Source organism: Callospermophilus lateralis, chromosome 3, assembly GCF_048772815.1.
Source record: "Callospermophilus lateralis isolate mCalLat2 chromosome 3, mCalLat2.hap1, whole genome shotgun sequence".
Lineage (NCBI taxonomy): Eukaryota > Metazoa > Chordata > Mammalia > Rodentia > Sciuridae > Callospermophilus > Callospermophilus lateralis.
In genome coordinates, this window is record NC_135307.1 from 174698118 (window position 1) to 174718423 (window position 20306).

General features: G+C 59.5%; 1 protein-coding gene across 1 annotated transcript; it reads left to right on the top strand.

Annotated features, from left to right (window-relative positions):
- The first annotated feature begins 1029 nt into the window (after window positions 1-1029).
- On the top strand, window positions 1030-17297 carry Bpifb2 (BPI fold containing family B member 2). Its single transcript, XM_076849469.1, has 16 exons — window positions 1030-1036; window positions 1546-1680; window positions 4422-4515; window positions 6207-6311; window positions 7070-7216; window positions 8550-8610; window positions 9884-9944; window positions 12788-12879; window positions 13122-13307; window positions 13511-13564; window positions 13948-14118; window positions 14681-14748; window positions 14905-14950; window positions 15505-15568; window positions 15883-15959; window positions 17154-17297. Exons 1-16 carry the CDS (start codon window positions 1030-1032, stop codon window positions 17295-17297), a joined length of 1512 nt encoding a protein of 503 aa, XP_076705584.1.
- The last annotated feature ends 3009 nt before the right edge of the window (window positions 17298-20306 follow it).

Genomic DNA, 20306 nt, shown 5'->3' on the forward strand with positions numbered 1-20306 from the left:
CGGACACACACGTAGTGCCCCCTCACATGCACAGATGTGTACATGCCAGCTTCAGGGGCACACACGGTCCTCTGGGTCCTGCGTGGCCGCGGTGGACTGTGGAGTTTGCAGTGGAGAGAGGGGACGGGCTAGACCCACTGTGCGTGGGGTGTGCGAGTTTGGAGGGGGACTGGGTGTTAAGGGTGGGGACGGCTCATCCACACGTTGTCTTCTGTTCGCTTTGAGTGAAGGCTCAGTGTGTGACCAGCATCAGACCTCAGTCAGTGACAAGGGTCAGGTCTCAGTGTTTACCCAGAGACAAAGCTCAGGGTGTGGCCAGGATCAGGGGACTGGAGCTCAGGTAGTCTCCTTCTCCTCTGAAAGGGTCGTGTTTTGGGGACAGCGTGGGGACCCCAAGCTTGAGGGGTCATTGTGGCCGTCCCCCTGTGTTTGGGCTCTTCCTTCTTCCTGGGCCTTGCAGGGCCTGCCCGGGTTGATGAGGGACCACCCCTGGGGACAGCCACTCTTCCGGAGGCTCCTGGCCCTGGAGACCAGTGCTGTCCAGCTCCAGGGTCTCGCAGCCGTTGGCAGCCAGGCCTGGCGACGTGGCAGCCCATCGCACATGACTGAGATGGACACTTGGCCAAGGCCATGTTTGCAGGGAAAACACTTGGCACCGCCCACGGACCTCCTCTGCCCCAGTCCCTGCCCAGTGGGCCCTGCACACGGGGAAGCCTCATAAAAGCCACCTGCGCACCCGTCCACCTCAGGCAGAAGCGGACTTGTCTGGGCTGAGTGTCCACCTGCCTCAAGAACTACCTGAGGTAGGAAGGGGTTGGGACTGGCACTTGTCCCCTGCTCCATGGGGACATGACCTCTAGCTGCCTGCTGCAGGGGACTCCAGCCACCCCTGGCCTTGCTGGGGGACTGTGGGCAGGGGCTGCCTTGCTGGGCCTCAGAGGGCCCCTCTGAGCTGTGTCCCCTCGTCCCTTCGTGCTGGGACAGAGGTTGAACACAGGTTCGGTACAGACCTGCTCACTGAGCCAGGCCATGCCGGGTGGGTTGGGGTCCTGGGGGAGGCCAACATGCAGGCTAGGAGGAGATCAGGCAGGAGCCACCTGGGTCCTCCCCTGGTGGGGTCTGCACCCTGGAGCTAGGGTGGGCCGCCACCCCAGACTGGACTCCTGGTGACAGCCCTGGCCTGGGACCCTGGTCAGAGTCCTCTTCTTGGGACAGGAAGCTGCCCCCCATCTCCCCATCTAGGAGTCTCACCACCCTCCTCTGACATGAGGTGGGGTTTGCACTTGTCCCCTGTAGGCTGTGTGGCCTGGGGCAAAGCCACGCCTTCTCAGGGTCTGGGAGCCGTTTCCAAACCAGTTTCCCTCCTGGTTCTGGTGGAGCAGACTGGGAGACGGTCACTCCCAAGGTGCAAGGCTGGTGTCCGGGGTCCAGGGCAAGGCTGTGCTCCCCTCTTGGGACTTGTGTCCTCCAGACCAGGCTGGTGTGAGCGGCCAAGGGTGGGCTGTGCGGGCCCACTACCTGAGCCTTGTCTCTATCCACCTGCAGATCCTGGGGCAGAGGCAGGTTCAGCCATGGCTGGGGTGCACGGGCTGAGGCTTCTGCTGGCACTGCTGCTGCCCGTGGTCAGCGCCTCCACGGCAGGCACCGTGGTCCGAATCAACAAGGCCGTCCTGAGCTACGGTAAGAGAGGCGCCACCCAATCTGTGCGTGGAGCCTGCGTCTGCATGTGTGGGTGTTCCAAAGTGTGCATGCGCTGTGAACGCTAAAGAATTATTTTTTAAAAAAATTATCTTATTTTTAATTTTTGTGGGGAGGTACTGAGGATTGAGCCCAGGAGTGCTTAACCACTGAGCCACATCCCCAGCCCTTTTTCAATTTTTTTTTAAGAGAGAGAGAGAGAGAGAGGAGGGAGAGAGAGAGAGAATTTTTTAATATTTATTTTTTAGTTATCGGCGGACACAACATCTTTGTTTGTACATGGTGCTGAGAATCAAACCCGGGCCGCACGCATGCCAGGCGAGCGTGCTACCACTTGAGCCACATCCCCAGCCCAATTTTTAAATTTTGAGACAGGGTCTCATTAATCTGCTCAGGGTCTTGCTAAGTTGCTGAGGCTGGCTTTGAACTCAAGATATCTCCTGCCTCAGCCTCCCAAGTCTCTGAAATTACAGGCACACACCACTGCACCCAGCTACACCTGAACTTTTAATGTTTTATTTAGAGACAGGGTCTCACTGAGTTACTGGGGCCTCATTCAGTTGCTGAGGCTGACTTTGAACTCAAGATCCTCCTGCCTCAGCCTCCCAAGCCACTGGGTCTATAGTTGTGCCTGGCCACAAAAGGATTCTTATCCGCTGCTGTGACAGTGCCTGAGCCAGCACTGCTCAATGAATATTTATTAAATGAGCAGGACTATGTATCATATGGTCAACATGCAAACGTGCACACATGTCTGTGTTCACGTGTATTAGCAGTTAGTTCCAGTGGTCATTTTTACAAGTGTATGTCTACTTATGAATTTGGAGTTTTTGGGTGTGTGTGTGGGTACTGGGGATTGAACCCAGGGGTGATTAACCACTGAGCCACGTCCTCAGCTAACTTGCTTAGGGCCTCGCTAAATTGCTGAGGCTGTCCTTGAACTTGAAATCCTCCTGCCTCAGCCTCCCAAGTCCCTGGGATTCCAGGCGTGCTCCACTATGCCTGGCTGAGTTTGGAATTCTGTGCAGATGTGCTCACGTGTGTACTCGAGTGTCGGGGAGGGTGTGTGATCATCGCATGTGCCTGGATGGCTGTGCTCCCCGGGTATAATGTGTGCGTGTGGCATCTGCACGTGCAGGTGTCCTGGGAGAGCAGCAGGTCAAGCAGTGCTGTGGGGAGTGTCTGAGGTTAGATCCTTGCTGGGCTCAGTGGGCCAGCCAGCCCTCTCTAGGCCCCTTTTGGGCCAGGCCTCTGTCTCATAACTTTGCTGCTAAATCCTTTGGGGACCTGCCCTGTCCCCTGGGGAAGGCACGATGAGGAAACCTAGGCCCAGGAGGGACCAAAGTTGCTACCGTCCAGGACTGAGCACAGAAGTCTGTTCACCACCTGTGGCCTCCCAGGGAGCTTCTGTGTCCCACAAAACCTGGTCAGGGTGGACAACTGCCGGGGCGAGCAGCTCCAGCAGGCAGCAGAGGGGATTTTCGGTGTCCCGGGCTCTGGGAAGCAGTAGGGTCCCCTCCCTCGGCCCTCAGGGTGCCATGGCTTTCCGGGACCTCGGATCCGGGCAGATGAGCAAACGGGGCGCGGGCAGTGATCCGAGCCTGAACGTGACTTGTCGATGCCTGTGGGCGGGGTGGGCGGGGCCAGGAGCCGTCGCCCCCTGACGCTCCGCCCCCTGCTGTCCCCAGGGATCCCTCCCTGGTTTACTTGCCCGTGTCTGTTCCTAGTGGACGTCCGGTGGGAGGCGCACCTGGCACAGGGGGCTTCCAGGCCCGCATGGGCGGCTTGCTCTGCATCGGGGCACCCGACCTGGAGCCCCAGACTGCAAGACCCCCAAAGAGGGGGCTCAGCACGTGGGAATCCCAGAGCTGGAGCTTCGGCCTTCCTGCTCTGCCTCTGGGGAAACTGAGGCCCGAGGGGCCCAGGGACTTCTTCCCACCATCCCCAGTGAGCCCGAGCAGGTTCTCGCCTCTCGGCTCCGAGCTGACCCTGCCTTCCAGCACCATCGCCCCTCGTTTTCCTTCAACTTGCCTTTAATCAGCACCCGGGCGCCCGCAGCGCAGCGCCGGAGAGCGAGGACGTGCACAGCTGCTGGGGCGCAGGCCAGATCTCCCTGGCCAGGTGTCCTCGCCTCCCTGTAACCTGGGCACGGTATAAGAGGAAGGAGCTCAGAACGTGCCCGGCTCTGTAAGGGACCGCCACGATTAGTCCTCTGTAAGGACAGCCGCCGCGGTGGTAGCTAGCACTCACTTCGCACCGTCTTTGCAGTGGCCCCAGGTGGCGGCACCATTATAATCATTGCAAATGTGGAAACAGGGGCATGGAGCTGCCACCCGGGCAGTGCGGCAGTGCTGGGACTTGCACCCAGACTCAGGACTCTGGGGTGCTCAGCCTCCAGCCGAGGTCCCTCCTTGCCCAGGGGCAGCCTCCTCAGCCGCCAGGCATGCTGGGAGCCTCCTGGGGCCTCACGAGAGGCAAAGGATTTAATTCTCTGAGGAATGGCATGAAAAGTGCAGGGGTTTGAGAGGCAGAAGCAAGAGGGGACCAGCCTGTCCCACAGAGGGCCTGGTGTGAGTGGTGGACGGCCTTCAGGCGGCTTGCAAGCTGGGCCCTTCCAGAATCTGAGTCCCCTGCACTCCAGGTGCAGGGCAGATGGGAGGTGGTGGTCTTGCTGCTGGGTGAGGACCAAGGCAGCCTGACCTTGCTCTGTCCTGGCCCGACAGTGTCTGAGTTCGGGAAAGTCCCTCTCCAGGAGGCCTTAAAGGTCGATGACCAGCATTTTCTGGACCAGAGTAGTGAGGTGCTGCAGACGGTCAGGTGAGTGCTCCCCTTTTTTAGAAGTGTGCTCACCACCCCAGGTGGAGTCAGCCAGGTGTGTGCTCCAGCCTGTCAGGAGGGAGGATCCTGCCTGAGCTTTGCAGGAGCCCTCCCCCACCCCCTGCAGGCCCCCTGGGAGGAGGCGTTCCATCTGGCTCAACTCCCAGACCACTGGATGAGCACCCTTGTCTATGGAGGAGTGCTCCCCTTGCCAGGTTAGAGGAGCCCACTGCCTGGGTGACTGCTTACAAGATTTAGGGGATGGGACCAAGATGGAGACACAAGGGCCCCTGCGCCTTTGGATCAGTGGATTTCTGTTCTCAGGGCCAAGACTGTGGCTCCAGGATCCACAGAGCTGGCAGGACCCCCAGCTGCTCCCTCCAACAGCTGGACCAGGTTTAGACACAAGTCTGAGCATCACGCCTCTGTCCTTTAATGCAAAGAGCCTCAAACTCAGGAACATGCAGAGATTGGGCAAAGTGTTCCCCATTAATGTGGGAACAGAGACTTGCTACTGCCAGGAGTCTGGGTGTCCAGAAGAATGTATCTATCTATCTATCATCTATCTATCTATCTATCATCTATCTATCTATCTATCATCCATCTATCTATCTATCATCTATCTATCTATCTATCATCTATCTATCTATCATCTATCTATCATCTATCTATCTATCTATCTATCTCATCTATGTGTCTATTTCTACCTCTGTCTATATCTTTCATCTATCTGTCTTTATCTGTTATCTCTATTTATCTCTATATCATCTAGCTATATCTATTTATCTACATATAGCGTCTGTCTATATCTGTCTACACCTGTCAATCTATCCACCCATCCACCCACCTACCTACTTATCATCTATACTTTCAAACAATGACAACTAATTGAAAAACTTATCTTTAAGACCCTGGAACACACATGGGTAAATAACCAGCTGCCTCGGGGTCACCTGTTTGAGACGCCCCAAGGAGCACTTGTGGCCCGTTAATAGTGGTTGAGAGCCGAGAGCCGCGTAGACACCCACCCACCAAGGCTTCTGCCACGGTCTCTGGTCTGGCCGTGCCACGCACGTCCCACGGAAGGGCCCTCATTTGCAGCCGTGGGAACACACTCGGGTGGTTGTGGAGCAGGCTCTAGGGTGGCCTGTGTGCTGGGGTGCACTGTGGACCCACGTCACCTGAAGCCAATGGCCAGGGTGTCCAGGGTGGGTCTGGATGTGACCTTTACCTCTCCCGCCGTTTTGTAGTGTCTGATCACTCCCTCCCCAACTAAGAAATAAAGGACTTTCACTTGGGAAACAGGAAAACAGTGTCATTGAACAGAGCGTGGCCAACAGAACGGGCAGCCCTGGCGGGGACTGTCCCCTTGCCGGAGGGCTGCAAGCTGACCCTGTCTACGGGAAAGCTCTGGAGGGATTTCCACCTTCAGTGGGTCCCAGGGTCTGTCCTGCCCCCCTTCCTAAGTTCTGTGGTCAGGAACGTCAGAAACCTGTGCAGTGACTGAGGTCACTCAGTCCTGCCGGAGCTCGCCCTCGGTGGCCCTGCTCGGTACACCTCCTGCCTGGGCTCAGGGCCGCCCCCTCCCCTCATGGTCCCGTCCTCAGAAAACCCTCTTCAGCACCAACGGAGTGAGGGTGGCTCAGGCCCCCTGCTGCAGCGTGGATTCCCTTGTCACCTGGGTTCTGCAGGATCCAGGTTCCAGAAGTCCGCGTGACGCGCCTCCACCTGAAGTTCCTCCCTGACTTCGGCATATACATGTGGGCGGCCGCCAATTTCACTGTCAAGGTGTTTTGGTGAGTGACTACCTCCCTGTTGGGGGACACTCCAAGGAGCAGAGTAAGGCAGACCAGGTTTTGGGGGGCCGGCACCTCCTCCAGGCCACTCCCTTGTACCCTCTGAGCAGGACAAGACAGTGAGAGAATCTCTGCGATCCCAGCCCCTGACCTTTTCCCAACCCTCAGTTTCCCCCTCTGTGAAATGGGGTGAAACTGGGCAGCGGGGCTGTGAGTAGATTCCTTACTTGTCACCACCATCCTCTTTCATGGTTCAAGGCACACAGTAGGTGCTCAATAAACGTAGCTATCAGAATGAGTCCTGAGCACCAGGCAGCTCTTGGGCGATGGCAGTCCATGGCCAAGCCATGAGCTGGCCTTCTGGGGAGCCCTTGCCCTCACCCCTCCTCCCCGCACTGCCGTTTCATGAGCGCTCACGGTGGCCGGGCTCAGAGCTGTTTTCACCTGGTGACCTCGTGGGACTCAGCACAGCCCGCGGGATAAGTGCCACCAGTCCCAGGCCCACTTCACAGAGGAGCAAGCTGAGGCTGTGCCTGGCAAGGGACTGGCCCAGGGTCTTGCGGGGGGGGTGCTCAGGGGGCCAGAATTCACCTACTACAACATCTGTACCCCCACGTGGCCGGGGCTCTGGGCCTGCCCTGGTGCAGCCGTCTCATGCCGTGGGGGGCAGCCCAGGTCTGTGACTTGGGGTTCTTTGGTCAGCTGGGGCAGGTTGTGCTGGGTGGGACCGCCCGTGCTCAGGCCTGGCCTCCCTGCAGTGTCCCAGAATCCCTGGAGCTGACGGTGCCTGTGATACTGCTGTCTGACTTACGTGTGACCCAGAGCTCCCTTGGCACACCCAAGATCAGCATCTCCACCTTCTTCCCACACTTCGGCCGAGCCACGGTGCTTGATGACAACAAAAAGTAGGTGTCTGCTCACAGGTACAGAGGGCGGGGCCCCAGGAGCCCCCGGGCCAGGGCTGTGGGGCCAGTTCTTGAGTGTCCCCCTCAAATATTTGTCCCATGAGCACAATGGACCTAAGAGACCCCCATTATCATGCCTTTTTTGTGATGGAGGACACTGAAGCTCAGAGAGGGGGAGAGACTTGCCTGAGATCACACAGCCTGTGTCCTAGCCATTGTCCACCAATATGCACAGCCAGTAATGGACACCCTGGAGAGGGACTCTGCCCATGACTTGGCTGTCGGGAGCCTCGGAGGCCACCCCTCCCTGCAGAGGTGGGAGTGGGAAGCCAGCTTGCAAAGGGTGGAGAGGCTGCTCATGTTTGCACGTAGCACCCGCCTGAAACCCTACTGTGTGCTCCTCCCAGAAGGTGTAAGGGTTCCCTCCATTTTACAGAAGAACAAATGGAGCTCAGAGAATCTGAGTGACTAGCCTAAGGCCAGGAGCTGAATTCAAGAGTAGGCAGCTGCCTGATCCCACTGTTCCTGAATCCCCAACATTTTGTTCCCATCTTCCCAAACATGAGGAAGGGCTCACTCTGAGGTGGTTGAGCATTTTGGAGTCTTTAAAAAATGCCATGTTTGCACAAAGCCTGAAACACTTTCCCCAGAGACGGGTGCACGCACGTTCGTTCATTCATGCCGTGTCCTGGGTAGACCGTGGTCCCTGGCGGTCTCTGCAGGCAGGGGCCACTCCTGGTGACTGGAGGGGAGGCTGCAGCCAGAGCTGACATGGTGAAAGCCCAGACGCTTCTCCCGCTCCCAGGCGGTGGTTCAGTGAGTCCCAGCTGTGACTTCCATCCATCCCTGACAGATGGAGGAAGCTCCCGTTCCCCGGGGCCACCACTGAGACCACCAACTTAGACCCCCCTCTCTGGGCTCCAGGGCCAGGAGGGGACCTCACTAGTCACAGAGAATTGGAACCAAAGCAGGAAGCAGACCCTGGATCCTGCCGCCCAAGCCCACCACCCTGGGCTCTGAGTGGTCATGGAGCCAGGGGACAGCAGGGTGGCCTCCTCTGGACTTTGCAATGTCTCTGCCTCTCAGCTTCCTCCCCTGCAGCGTGGGACCGTGATTCCAGGGCTGTCTGGCCCCCGGTGGGGTCTTGGCAGGAATCTCTGGGCTCCTGACCGGGGACAGAGACTTCTGTCCCAGCCTTAGGGCACAGGGACAGGAAGGCCCTGTCCTCTCCGCCTTGGCCGGGCTCCTCCGCCTTCCCCTGGCCTGGGCTGTGAGCGTCCCGCTGAGAGACAGGCCCTGGGGACTCAAGGACCCTTCTGCATCTCTTCCTCAGCCTGTCCCCTGCGCTGCTGGCCACGCTACAGAAGGACATCAAAGCTGTTCTCAGCAGCAAGGTGAAGACCCTGCGGGGTGGCCCGGGTCGGGGTGCTGCTGTGTCTGAAGGAGTGATGAATGAACGAGGGGTCGCGGGCGCAGGGGGTGGGAGCCTGGGGTGGAGGGAACCCAGGGCCTCACGTGGAGAGCCGGTGTTCTACCACTGGGCACGTCCCCCCCAGGACCCTTGACAGCCCCCCGTGGACAGTCCCCCAGAGGACAGAGGGGCTGAAGTGTTGTCCAGGGGGAGAGGATGGGTCCTGTGGGGCTCATGCCCTTGGGGAGCCCAGTTCCGTGGGAGAGGCTGGCGGGGACGGTGCTTGTGGACGGGGCGTGGCGCAGAGCAGAGGAGCGGGTGGGTCCTGAGCTTCCTCCCCGCCGTCCCCCTCTGGTGCCCGGGTTCCGTGTCTGCAGTGAGCGTCCGCCCTCCCCCGTGGGGCTGGGCAGAAGGGGTGCTCTGGGGTCACAGCAGATTTTGCTGTTGTCATTGTCAGCATGCGACTGACCTGGGGGGAGGCTGTCCCCTGCAGCCAGGTCTCATTGCCCAGGGAACGGGTCCTCCCTCTCGGCCATTCCAGGCCAGTCCTTCCTCCCCGTGAGGGGTGTGGAGAGGCCAGATCAAGAGGAGGCCACAGCCTCCCGCTGATGGGAGGATGGGCTGGAGGCAGGAGGGCTGCAGCTTGTCCCAGGGTCCCACCGGCTGCCCAGGAGGACCCTGGCCTTGCCCATGGGGCAGCTGCTTGCGAGATCCTTCGGGGCAGGGGTCGTGTGTGGCTCTAGGGACAGGAAGGCCCTGTCCTCTCCGCCTTGGCCTTGCATGGCCCGGTCCCTCCGCTGTCCCTGGCCTGGGCGGTGAGTGCCCCAGCCTTGCGGTCTCTCCTCTGGCCAGAGCATGGCGCACACGGCTGCCCACTGTGCCTGGGAGAACCTCCAGTCTCCCTGGACTGGCATCTGTGGCTTGCTGACTGCTGTCCTGTCCTGGGCACTGCCCCCTCCAAAGCTGGCCCTCTGGACCCTGGGGCAGCAGGCTCCCAGCTTTGGTCACTTCCCCAGCTGAGGCCACCTCAGCAGCCTGCATGCCCTGGTTCTGTGTGCCTCTGGGCCCCGCCGCCATGGCCAGCCTCTGGGGCACTTCTCAGATTCCCTGGTGCCCAGAGGAGGAGCCGGAAGATGCCAGGGTGGGCTTCCAGGCTTGGCGTAAGGGAAAGGGGGGCCTCGGCAGAGCCCTGGACTCCTTCTAGCTCTGCCTCTAGCCGCAGTGGCCTCTCACCGCCTCCTCTCTGTCCCCCACAGCTGAACCTGAACTTGGCCAACCTGGTGGACAACATCAATATCCACATGGGCACCTTAATCGGTAAGACCCGGGGCTTCAGGGCAATGGGAGGCCAGGGGCCTGGGGGCCCCAAACCCTTCAAAGACTCCCCGGAGTCTGGGAGGCCAGTCTTAGCAAGGCTGGACGTGGGGTCTTCAAACCGCAGGCCTCTGTGCAGCCTGGGAGACTCCGGATTCTAGGACCAAGTCTTTGATTCCAGAACCTGCATATTTTAGCTCCAATCACCTGAAGAAACGAAGTAAAAGCCAATCTTTAAGTCATGGGTCTTAATATCGGAGAATCTTCAAGTCCAGCATCATTTCCAGGAATGAGGGATTTCAGGGCTCTGACACTCGGAAGGGGCCTCACAGCGACTTTTTCCTTCCACTGGGGTTACAGTGCCACAGTGGTCAGCTCACAGCAGCCCCAAGGGAGTCCACAGGAGTCTGTCTGCACCACCCCGGGAGGCAGGCTGTGGCCTTGGGCACATGTGTCACTAGAGCTGGCCTGGCGTGCCCTGGGGGTCGGGGCTCAGGCCTGGCTGCCATAGATGTGTTGTGTGTCCAGGATTCAGTTTCTTCAATCGAACAGTTAGCATTCAAAGGCCGTGTTGGAAGGGACGGGTGACCGCCCCGCCCACCTGGGGAAGGCCTGTTGGAAGGGACGGGTGACCGCCCCACCCACCTGGGGAAGGCCTGTTGGAAGGGGTGGGTGACCGCACCCCCACCTGGGGACCTCATGACTATTGGTGCTGACTTCTGGTTCTTGACGTGAGGGAGGCTTTCCTTTGCCATCCAGTTAAGAAAAAGGAAGCTGATTGAAGCAGAGCTGTTGGTCCAGTGCAGGAGGACAAGTACCTCACGTCCCAGAGCCGCTTGCCCTTGAGCCTGACTGGCGGGGCTCCTGGCTGTGTGACCCAGGTTAGGTCAGTCAGCCTTCCTGGGCCTCAGTGTCCTCCTCTGTAAAATGGGAGAATGGCCTTCATGAGGATGAACTGCGGTGATCCGTGTAAAGCCCTGGGCGGGTGCTGGGCCAGGGAGCCAGCTGGGTTTATGGGACAGGGTGCTGGACTTTACCGGTGGAGCTCTTGAAGTAGCTCTGGGAAGGGGGATGAGTGGCCCCAGGGCACCCATCCTGTCCTTTTTGTGTCCTTGGAGCCTTTGGGCACCAGGCTCAGGGCCATGCACAGCCTGTGAGATTAAAGGCAGTGGGCAGGAATGGTGGGCCAGGGGCCCCAGGGGCCCCAGGGGTGGGGTGTGATCATTGTGTGCTGCCCCGGGGCCCTTCCTGCAGGACAAGTTTGGGGGCCACCCACCATGCAGGCAGGGCCCTTGGTCAAGCCTTCCTCCCCTCCACCTGTCAGCTCGTCTGCCTCCCCCACCCTCTGCCTTTAGCTAAAGTGCTAATAGTACTCTGTTTAAAACCCAGAAGAACACAAAACTACGTGGGGTTCCACCCTAGATGAGAGAGAGAGAGACAGAGAGAGAGAGAGAGGGAGGGAGGGAGAGAGGGCAGGAAAGAAGAGAGATTTACCTCTGCATTAAGAATTTTTTTTTTTTAATTTGAAATTCTGGACTACATTTTCATCTATTTTTCCCATTTCTTAAACATCCTTCATGAATATATATCATTATTTAAAAATTTTTAATATTTTTACTTATAATGAAAATATGGAATAATCCACCTTTTTTAAAAAAGTGAATTTTGACAAATGCAGAGCTGCGTAACACCCCCATACTCAGGCACAGAGCATGACACTGGCTCCCAGGTCCCTCATGCTGCCCACTGCTCCTGATCTGTAGAAATGGAGTCATACTACGTTGCTTTTACAATCATAAAACATTTCCAAAATATTAGAGAAAATAAAATTAAACCCAGAAGAGACAATAGAAAAACAGGAATCTGAATAGAGATAAATACATTTATGTATTTATAAACATATTTATATATTTTTATATCCTATGTTTTTATATGGAAAATATTAAGTGTAATTACATATTTTATATGTAAACAAAACCAAACAATACAGACAGTGTAATACACATTGATATCCATGCAGACTCATATACATACACAGTGAACTTGGTCATCCAGAGCCTTGGGAGCAGAGCTCTTGCTGAGGTAGGTTTTCCTAACAGCTGGGCTTGAGCTTAACCTGAGACCCCTTCATCCAGGTACAGGGATGTGGTTCCCCTCATGGATGACTTCTGCAACCTTTCCCATGCAGAATATTCAGAGCCTTGAGTAAACTTGCCTCATACGTTTTGGGCTCTTAATTGTGCCTTCTTGAAGCTGCCCTGAGTCTTTGTAGGGGAGTCAGATTCCTGTGCTCTTGCACTGACTACACCTGGGGATATGTGCCTTTGGTGTTCCTTTAGGGGGCAGTGTGATTGGATGGAGCAACCATTGCTTTGAGGTCAGACTGAAAACTGACCAAATATACAATCCTAGGCAACACTGAACTCCAAATGGTGTGTGCATGTGTGTAGGTAAAGTCATCTTCTAGTGTTGTGGTGATGGCTGAATGAGAGTAAGTCAAGTATCTGGACCTGATAAATGTGAGCTCTCTTCTTTTTCTGTTTTCCTTCTTGCTTTTTACCAGGTGGATTTTGTGCCCAGACTGAGCCTTCTCCTTCTTCTAATTTTGGATTACTAGTCTTTAACTGATTGAGAAAGCAGAAGCCACCTGTCAAATTTGTGTCTAAACTAAGAGTCAACAGGCTGTGGGCGGGCAAGACCTGGGTGTGTGCCCTTTGACATGTGCTTCCCCAGAGGCCTGGCCTGTCCCTCTGGCTGGCCTGGTTCTGGCTCTCAAGGTAGTCAGATAACCTAGTTTTGATGGTCTAACTATTCCCTTTTTTCTTCTCCATCCTGATTTTATGAAGGCCTCAACCCTGTGAGCCCTGAGTCCCAAATCTGCTACTACATGATGAACGCACCCAACATCACCCGGGACTACATTTCCATGAATCTAAATGCAAGTACCTTCCTGTCAGTCCAGTGCTTGGAGCCGGTTGCCTCTGGGTTCCTTGGTGTCCTCGAAGAGTCTTAAAAAAATGGGGAAGTGAAAGGGAGAGGGGCTGGTGTGACCCCCAGGCAGAGGCATGAGGCTGGCGTGCACGAGGCGGGTTGGGTGGAGGTTGGGATCTAGGAGCTGGACCTGTCCCAGGGCCATGTCCCTCCTGAGACCCTGGTGCTCTTCTCCCACCTCCACCGTAGGCGGTTCTTTTCCTGCTGGGCAACCCCATCATCCTGCCCATGGACACCCCCCACTTGGAGCTGCCAGAGTTGGTGGGCAACAAGGCGGCCATGGCCACTCTGGCCCTGTCTCAGAACCTGTTTGACTCCGTCCTGCTGCTGCTGCAGAAGGCCGGGGCCCTCAACCTGGACATCACAGCGCACCTGGTGAGCGAGGCCTCTGCCCAGTGCGTGGCCTTCCCGAGGGACACCACAGATGCCGAGTGGCAGGCGGGTGGGACAGATAGCAGGGTGGCCACTGGCAAGGTGGCATGGGATCTGTGGGGTGGGGTTCCTGTCTGGGAGGGGCACGTGGCAGCCTTGCTTGGGGAATGGCTGCCTTTAAACTTGTCCTGGGCGGGGGCTTGCAGCAGTCAGATGACAACCCGCTGAACACCTCCGTCCTGAGCAAGTTCATCCCCGAGGTCGGTGCCTTTTCTGGTCACCCCAGGTACTGGGGGCTCCCTGGGGTGTGCGGCCTCGGCTGGCTCATGTCCGTCCGTAGTGGGTTTGCTCAGCACCTGCCCTTAAGTCTGCTCCCCAGCCCTCCGGGGTGCCCCTGGCCTGTGTGGACATCTCGCTCTGCTCTCCCACTGCCTCCGCCCAGCAGTGTCCCTGCCGGGCACCCTTCCTTCTTCCTGTGCCTTGTTGACCTACAGGGCCCAGCTCAGGAGCTTCCTCCTGGAGGGCCAAAGGGCTTGGCCTGGATGTGCCCCAGTGGTGGCCACACTGAGGGTGACTGGGTGGGACTTCTGCTCAGCCCTCGCCCAGCAGGGCTCCCTCCCTCGTGCCCTCTCTGCTTCTCCAGGTGGCCCACCAGGTCCCTGAGCACAAGCCCGTGGTGCTCAAGGTGCGCCTGGGTGCCACGCCCGTGGCTGCGTTCCACAACGGGAGCATCACGCTGCGGCTGCAGCCCCTGGTGGAGGTCCTGGCCACCTCCTCCAACTCGGCCTTCCAGTCCCTCTTCTCCCTGACTGTGGTAAGAAGCCAGCCAGGTGGGGCTGGCCGGGTAGGGCGCCTCTCAAGAGCTAGTGCGTTCCTGCCTGCTCCTCTCCGGCTTTCTCCTGTCCACGATGGTCCCCTGTTGTCTCTTGAACTTGTTTAGCAGCACATTCCTGCCCCAGTGCCTTTGCACGTACTGGGCCCTCTGCAGAGGCTCTTCCCTGCTCTTGGCACGGCTAGCTCCTTGGCATCTTTTGGTTCTCAGATTAAATGCTGTGGCCTTCCTCAGGGCACCCTGCCCCACCCCGAGGGAGAAGGTTCCCACTAGTCCTTCCAGACCACCGCTCATCCTCCACTCCCTGCAAGGACCCTGTCTGGTTACTCTAACTTTGCTTAACCCCTACTGGCCTGAGGTGGGCTCCTGGGCAGGGACCTGGCCAGCTCTATTCACACTGCGTTGTCCCCAGGGCTGAGGGCAGGACCTGGCACCCGGGGCTTCACAAACACCTGTGTCGCCAATGAGCGGGGTGGGGGAGGGGAGGGAGGGTGGGGAGGGGCTCCGCGTGGCTGTGCCCTGACCCTGCCCTCCCTGCACCCAGGTGGTGAACCTGAACCTTCAGCTCTCCGTGTCCAAGGCGAAGCTCTACGGGACCACCTCTGTGGTGGGGTAGGCCAGGCCTCCGACCCCAGAGGACTCCGTGGGAGGGTCTGTGCAGTGGGCCCACAGCCACGGGGTCCCGGCCGTCGGGGGGAGCCTGGGGTGCGGCTGGGTGTGCAGGGGTGGGGGAGCCAGGCCCCCCTGGAGCTCCCTTTTCTCTCCCAGGGACATCTACCTGGCCGTGGCCTCTTCCAACGTGGGCTCAATTAACGTGAGTGGTGGGGGGCGTCACTGAGCTCCCTATGGGTGGCAGAGCTCAAGCCTGGGCAGGGTGTGTGCCCACATGTGCACCATAATCAGCCTCCCTGGGGCGCTTGGGGGCAGTGGTCAGTCAGCTGGCCCGGCCCTGCTGCTGGGTCAGTCACAGCCTCTGGTCACTCTGCCTGGGGACAAATACCCATGGGCCTGGCCCTCAGCCCAGGAGTCCTTTGTGATTAAAGGACAAGTCAGACAGTGTTGGTGGTCCTGGGGCATGCCATGTGGTCAGGTCCTTGGCCACCACGCGCCTATCTGTGGGTCTGTCCCTCGGTGGGTCATCTGGTGCTGGCTGGTCCCCTGTGGCCACAGTGTGTGCGTGCTGGCCCACTGCGGCCTGTCCCTCAGGCTAGCCTCACTCTGCGGCCTACTCCTGGGAGGCTCCCCCCGGTCCCCAGAGGTGGGTGACCTGCCTTCCTCCCTCTGCCTGTCCCTCTGTCTGTCTGCCTCTCTGTGAGCCTGATCGTCCCTCCCTCTCGGCCCGGCCCCTGGCTCTGTCTGTGTCTGCAGCTGGATCGCATGTACATGCTCATGGACACCGTGTTCGAGAAACCCCTGCTGGAACACTTCAATGGTGAGTCGTGCCCACCCAGCGCAGCAGGCCTCTGGTCCCCTGTGGACCCCATACCCCGTCTGTGCTCTGCCCCACCCCCTTCCTCCCTCCCAGGCCCCAGAGTCCAGCTGCCTGTGTGGGCATCTGGGTATGTACCGGCATGGTAGCTGGGTGACCTCCACTAAGTTGCTTCCCCTCTCTGAGTCTCATGTCCTCCTTCTGTAAAATGGGGTAATAATAATAGCTTCCACATGCCAGGACTTGCACCCAGGGCCGGCTCCAGGTGGTGGTCGGTCACTGCCTCTGGCTGACCGTGACTTCTTTCCCACCTGCAGCGCTCCTGGGCATAGGCATCTCCCTCCCGACGGTGACCAACCTCCACTATGTCAACCCTGATATCTGCATCAATGAGGTGAGGGCCTTTGGGATGGGGGGCGGGGGTCTCCTCTCTCCCTCACACCTGCCAGCACCCGCAGAGGGTCTTGGGATCAGCCAGGCCTGGGGTTCACCCTTACTGTGAAGGGGTGGGCGGCTCAGGACACCCAGGGGCTCCAGTGGTGAGGACGTCACCCACCAGGGTCCCGAGCCTCCCCAGATCCTGGGCCCTGGATGGGCGCGGCCCCTTGGAGTCTGGGGGGGGACGGCGGCTCAGTCTTGGGGACAACCTCTGCGGGCGGGAGGGGACCTTCTGCAGGGACCTCCCTAGAGGTGAAATAGTGGCCCAGCCGCCTACGGGGACGCCCTAGAGTGGCGTCCTGTTTCCCTGGGAAACAAAAGGGAACTCCCTTGGCCAGGAGCCCACGGGACAGAGCGCTGAGCCAAGGCCCCTCCACGCTGGCTCTGTGCCACCACACGGCAAGGGGGGACCCACTGATGCCCTTCCAGGGAGAAGCCCTTGTTCCTTGGGAACTGTGTAGGAAGGAGCAGTGGGGATCCCCAGGACTCCCCAGGTGACGGGCCCACATTAGCCCTCCAGAGGCAGAGACCTGCACTCCCAGTAGAACTTTCTGCAAAATGGAAACCTGCAGCGTCCAAAGCAGCGGCCACGGCACCTGTGATGACTGAGCCCTCTGGAATGTGGCTCCTGCCACACAAGAGCTGAATTTTATTTTTTTTCATTTAAATTACTTTTATGAGGCTGCGTGTGGCTAATGGCCACCATATTGGACCACGTGGCCCTAGACCTTGAGCTACCAACAGGCAGGGACTGGGTTTGGCTTGTTCTTTGCTGAGGCCCCAACACCTGCCTCAGGGCTTGGTGTGTAGTAGAGGCTCAATGCATGTTTGTTGAATGACTGAACGACTAGACCTGGGGAGGTACGGGGGCACCCAGCTCTGCTGGGACGTGAAGAGGATGTCCGATGGCCCTGGGCCCCCAGTCATACCACAGCAAGGGCACTGACCACACAGAGTGCCCAGCTCCATGGGTCCTCACTGCATCCTCCCTGTAGCCGCAGGTACGGTTGTCCCCTAGTGACAGAGCAGGAAATGGAGGCCCAGAGAGGTGAAGGTCTGTGCTGGGGGGTGACTGGGGTCCTGCCTGTCCCCTCGGCCTCTGACCGCCCATGGCTTTCTCTGCCCTTCAGAACTCCGTGGTGATTTCCAGCGGACTCTCATACCACCCCTGAAGCAGGAGCACCAGGAGGGCTGGGAGAGGCCGGCCTCACTGCCTCGGGGCCCATCCTGCAAGTCATTGGGGAAGCGGAGGCAGAGCCAGCTGGAGCCATTGCCAGCGAGCCTGGCTGCCTGACCGGCTGTGAACCTTTCCTGAGGGCCTGCGTCCCCCGTCCCTGTCCCCTCCCCTGCTCTGCACCGTCTTCGGGGAACCAGCTGCTCTCTGGGCCGGTCGGATGGCCTCCTCTTGATTAAACTTCTCTTGAGTTGCAACTTTCACCAGGCCCAGCGACGTCTTTTTGTGCCTGGGGTCTCTTCCCTACATGCCACCCCTGGGTCCTGCCTGTCCCTAGAGCCACCAAAGGGTGGCAAGGAGTTTCCTCTGTGTGATGCTCCAGGGCCGAGGGGAGGACTCCCGGGGAGGGAGGGCTTCAGAAGGCGGAGCTCTGCCTCCCGGAGAGCAGGGGCGTGGGTGGCCGCTGGGCACACGGCGGCCAGGCGGAGTGCAGCAGGCCAGGGGCGAGGGCCGGGGCTGTGGGCCACGAGGCTGCTCTGAAGGCCACGTGGGGAGTGGAGGGGCCAGATGAGCAGATGAGCTTGCAGAGGCCGGGAGGGCTGTCCCTGGCCGAGGCTGCAAGGTCCCTGAGAGCTGGGGTCTAGGCCAGGCTTCTTCCCGCACTGCCCCCAGGTGCCCCCTTCAGGAGAAGCCCTGCTCCAGGCAGAACCGGCACTGGGTGCGCTCAGAGCCGAGAGGCCACGATGGCCAAGCAGAGAGGGAGGCCCAGGTCCTTGCAGCTCGGCCTCAAGGACCCCGCTTGCCACCTGCCGTTCACACTTAGTCTTGAAGGTGTCCCTGCGCGTTTCCTGTTGAGGCCTCCGTCCCGCCCTTTGGCCCTCCTGGGTCTGCCCAGGCCGGCTCGCCCTCTGCCCCTCAGCCCCCAGACCCCTCTTCCAGGGCCACGGCTGTGGTTCCTGATGCCCGGGCTTCTTTCCCACCTCGGATTCTCCTCTGACTCTTCTCGAGTCCCGCATCCAGCAGGGGCATCATAAATGCGTGGTGGGTGAACTGCTCACACAGGCCTGTGCTGGAGCTCTGGCCCAGGCTGGCCTCAGCCTTGAGCCCCAGGCAGTGTGACCTCAGGCAAATGGCTTGACCTCTCTGAGCCTCATTTTCTCTGTCTACAAAATAGGGAAAATGGCCGAGGAGCCACCTCATCTGCTAGACCCTGGGATAAAGCGGGGTGGGCCCCGCAAACGACGCACAGGAACTTCACCTGAGGGCCCAGGTGGAGTCAGGAGGGATGGACCTATTGTCACCCTTGCTACCTGCCCTGCAGAAGCCCACCGTCACCCTAAAGAGCACAAGCAGTGGCCCAGGGGACTGCCAGGGCCACCCAGCTGGGGCAGGGGCTGGGGTGGGCTCAGACCTTTGACCCCACTTGAGGGGACTTCTCCTGGTCCCCCACCCCATGACCTTCCTGTCCCTCCAGCCCCCTCCCCCAATCCCCAGGATGGCACCGAGGGAGGGCAGAGAGGCCAGGGGGCCGCGGTCACTCACGCTGGGTGGACCTGAGGGCGGTGGGATCTGTGAGGCCCACCTGTCCGTCTGTCTGCGGGGGCAGGTCACAGGGATAAGGAGAGGCTACCCGAGGAGACCCCCTGGCTGGGTGGTCAGGGTAGGGACCCACGGGGCGCTGGGCTCTCTCTCGCGCCAACCCAGCCTGGCTCCAGTCACATGACGTGCTGGCCCCGTGTGCGCGTGACACAGGGCGCCCCAGCAGCCCCCTGGACTGCGGTTCATCGAGAACAGACACCTCGGCCCCCCGGAGGCCCTCCCAAGCCGGGGACTCTGAGGCCACGTTTGAGCCCCAGCTCGCTTGGTGACCCTCTGCTTCTTGGTCCCTGGGTGGGCCCTGAGAGAAAGCCCTCCTTCCTGGCACGTGCTGTGTCCCTCCCGTGTCCTCAGAGGGCCCTTCTGAAGATGGCCGAATTGGCATTAGCTCCCCGTGTGCCCTGGAAGGGGGTCTCAGGGGCCTCCTGAGGGCCCCACGGGTCCGGCCACATCTCCTGACCTTTGTACTTGCTGGCCTTGCCAGCGTCACCCTCCTGCACGCAGATCTGCTGGCCTTGTGGGGTCAGCCCGGCTGATGAACCCGGTCTCCTCTCTCCCATCCCGCCACCTGCCGGGCCTCCCCCAGGGGGATGTGGCTTCGTGACGGTGATTGGCCCCGTCGCCCCCTGTGAGCCCCAGGAGCCCTCAGACCAGGGCCCCCGACTGCTTTGTGCACCGTGGTTACCCCAGTGCCCTGCAAGGCCCCAGCACATAGTAGGCACTCAATAAATTTGTTGAAGGAATGAATGTGTGCTTGCTGTGTGTCCGGCCTTGGGGCAGGTGCTGGGGCTGGGAGAAGGGACAGTGTGAGTGCGATGCTCACTTGGGCAGCCACAGTCCGCCCCCAGAGTCACCCTGGTGCAGCCACAGCCCGTCCCCAGAGTCACCCTGGTGCAGTACCCGGCTCCCGAGACGCCCCGTCTTCGGGGCTATTTATGTTGGAACAGACTGAAGCGTCACGTGAGCGCCGGCTCCTGTTCTATGGGCCTCTAGATAATTATCTAGCCCTTAATTACCTGAGCAGCTAATCAGGCTCCTGAATATAAGGGCTTCCTCGCCTCAGGGTCAGGGACAGGGGTCAGTCGCCTGCAGGATCTCCCTGAGCTTGGCCAGGTAAGGACAGTCCCCCACCTGGGACCCTCCCAGAGTACCTCACCCAGCACCCTCATTTCACAGATGACACAAGGCCCAGTGAGGGCACCCAGCAGATGGGTGGCAGGGCCAGGGCTTGGGTCTGGACACGGTGACCTTGGATGTGTGACTTAGGCCACAGACTCGGGGGCCTCCTCAGACTCTGAGGGTGAAAAGCCGGGCTCAGGGTGACCTGGGTGGGGGACCTTGAGGACGAGTGGCAGGCAGAGGAGGGACAGAGGGACCCTGGGTAGAGGATCTGCCAGCAAAGACGGGCGGCTGGCAGCAAGGGGGGGGGGTCCCGCATGGTCAGGCTCAAACGTGGCCTCTGAGGCCGGGGGTTGAAGGGAGACCTCCCAGTGGAGGTGCCAGGACTGAAATCTGGCCCTAAGGGCAGCAGGG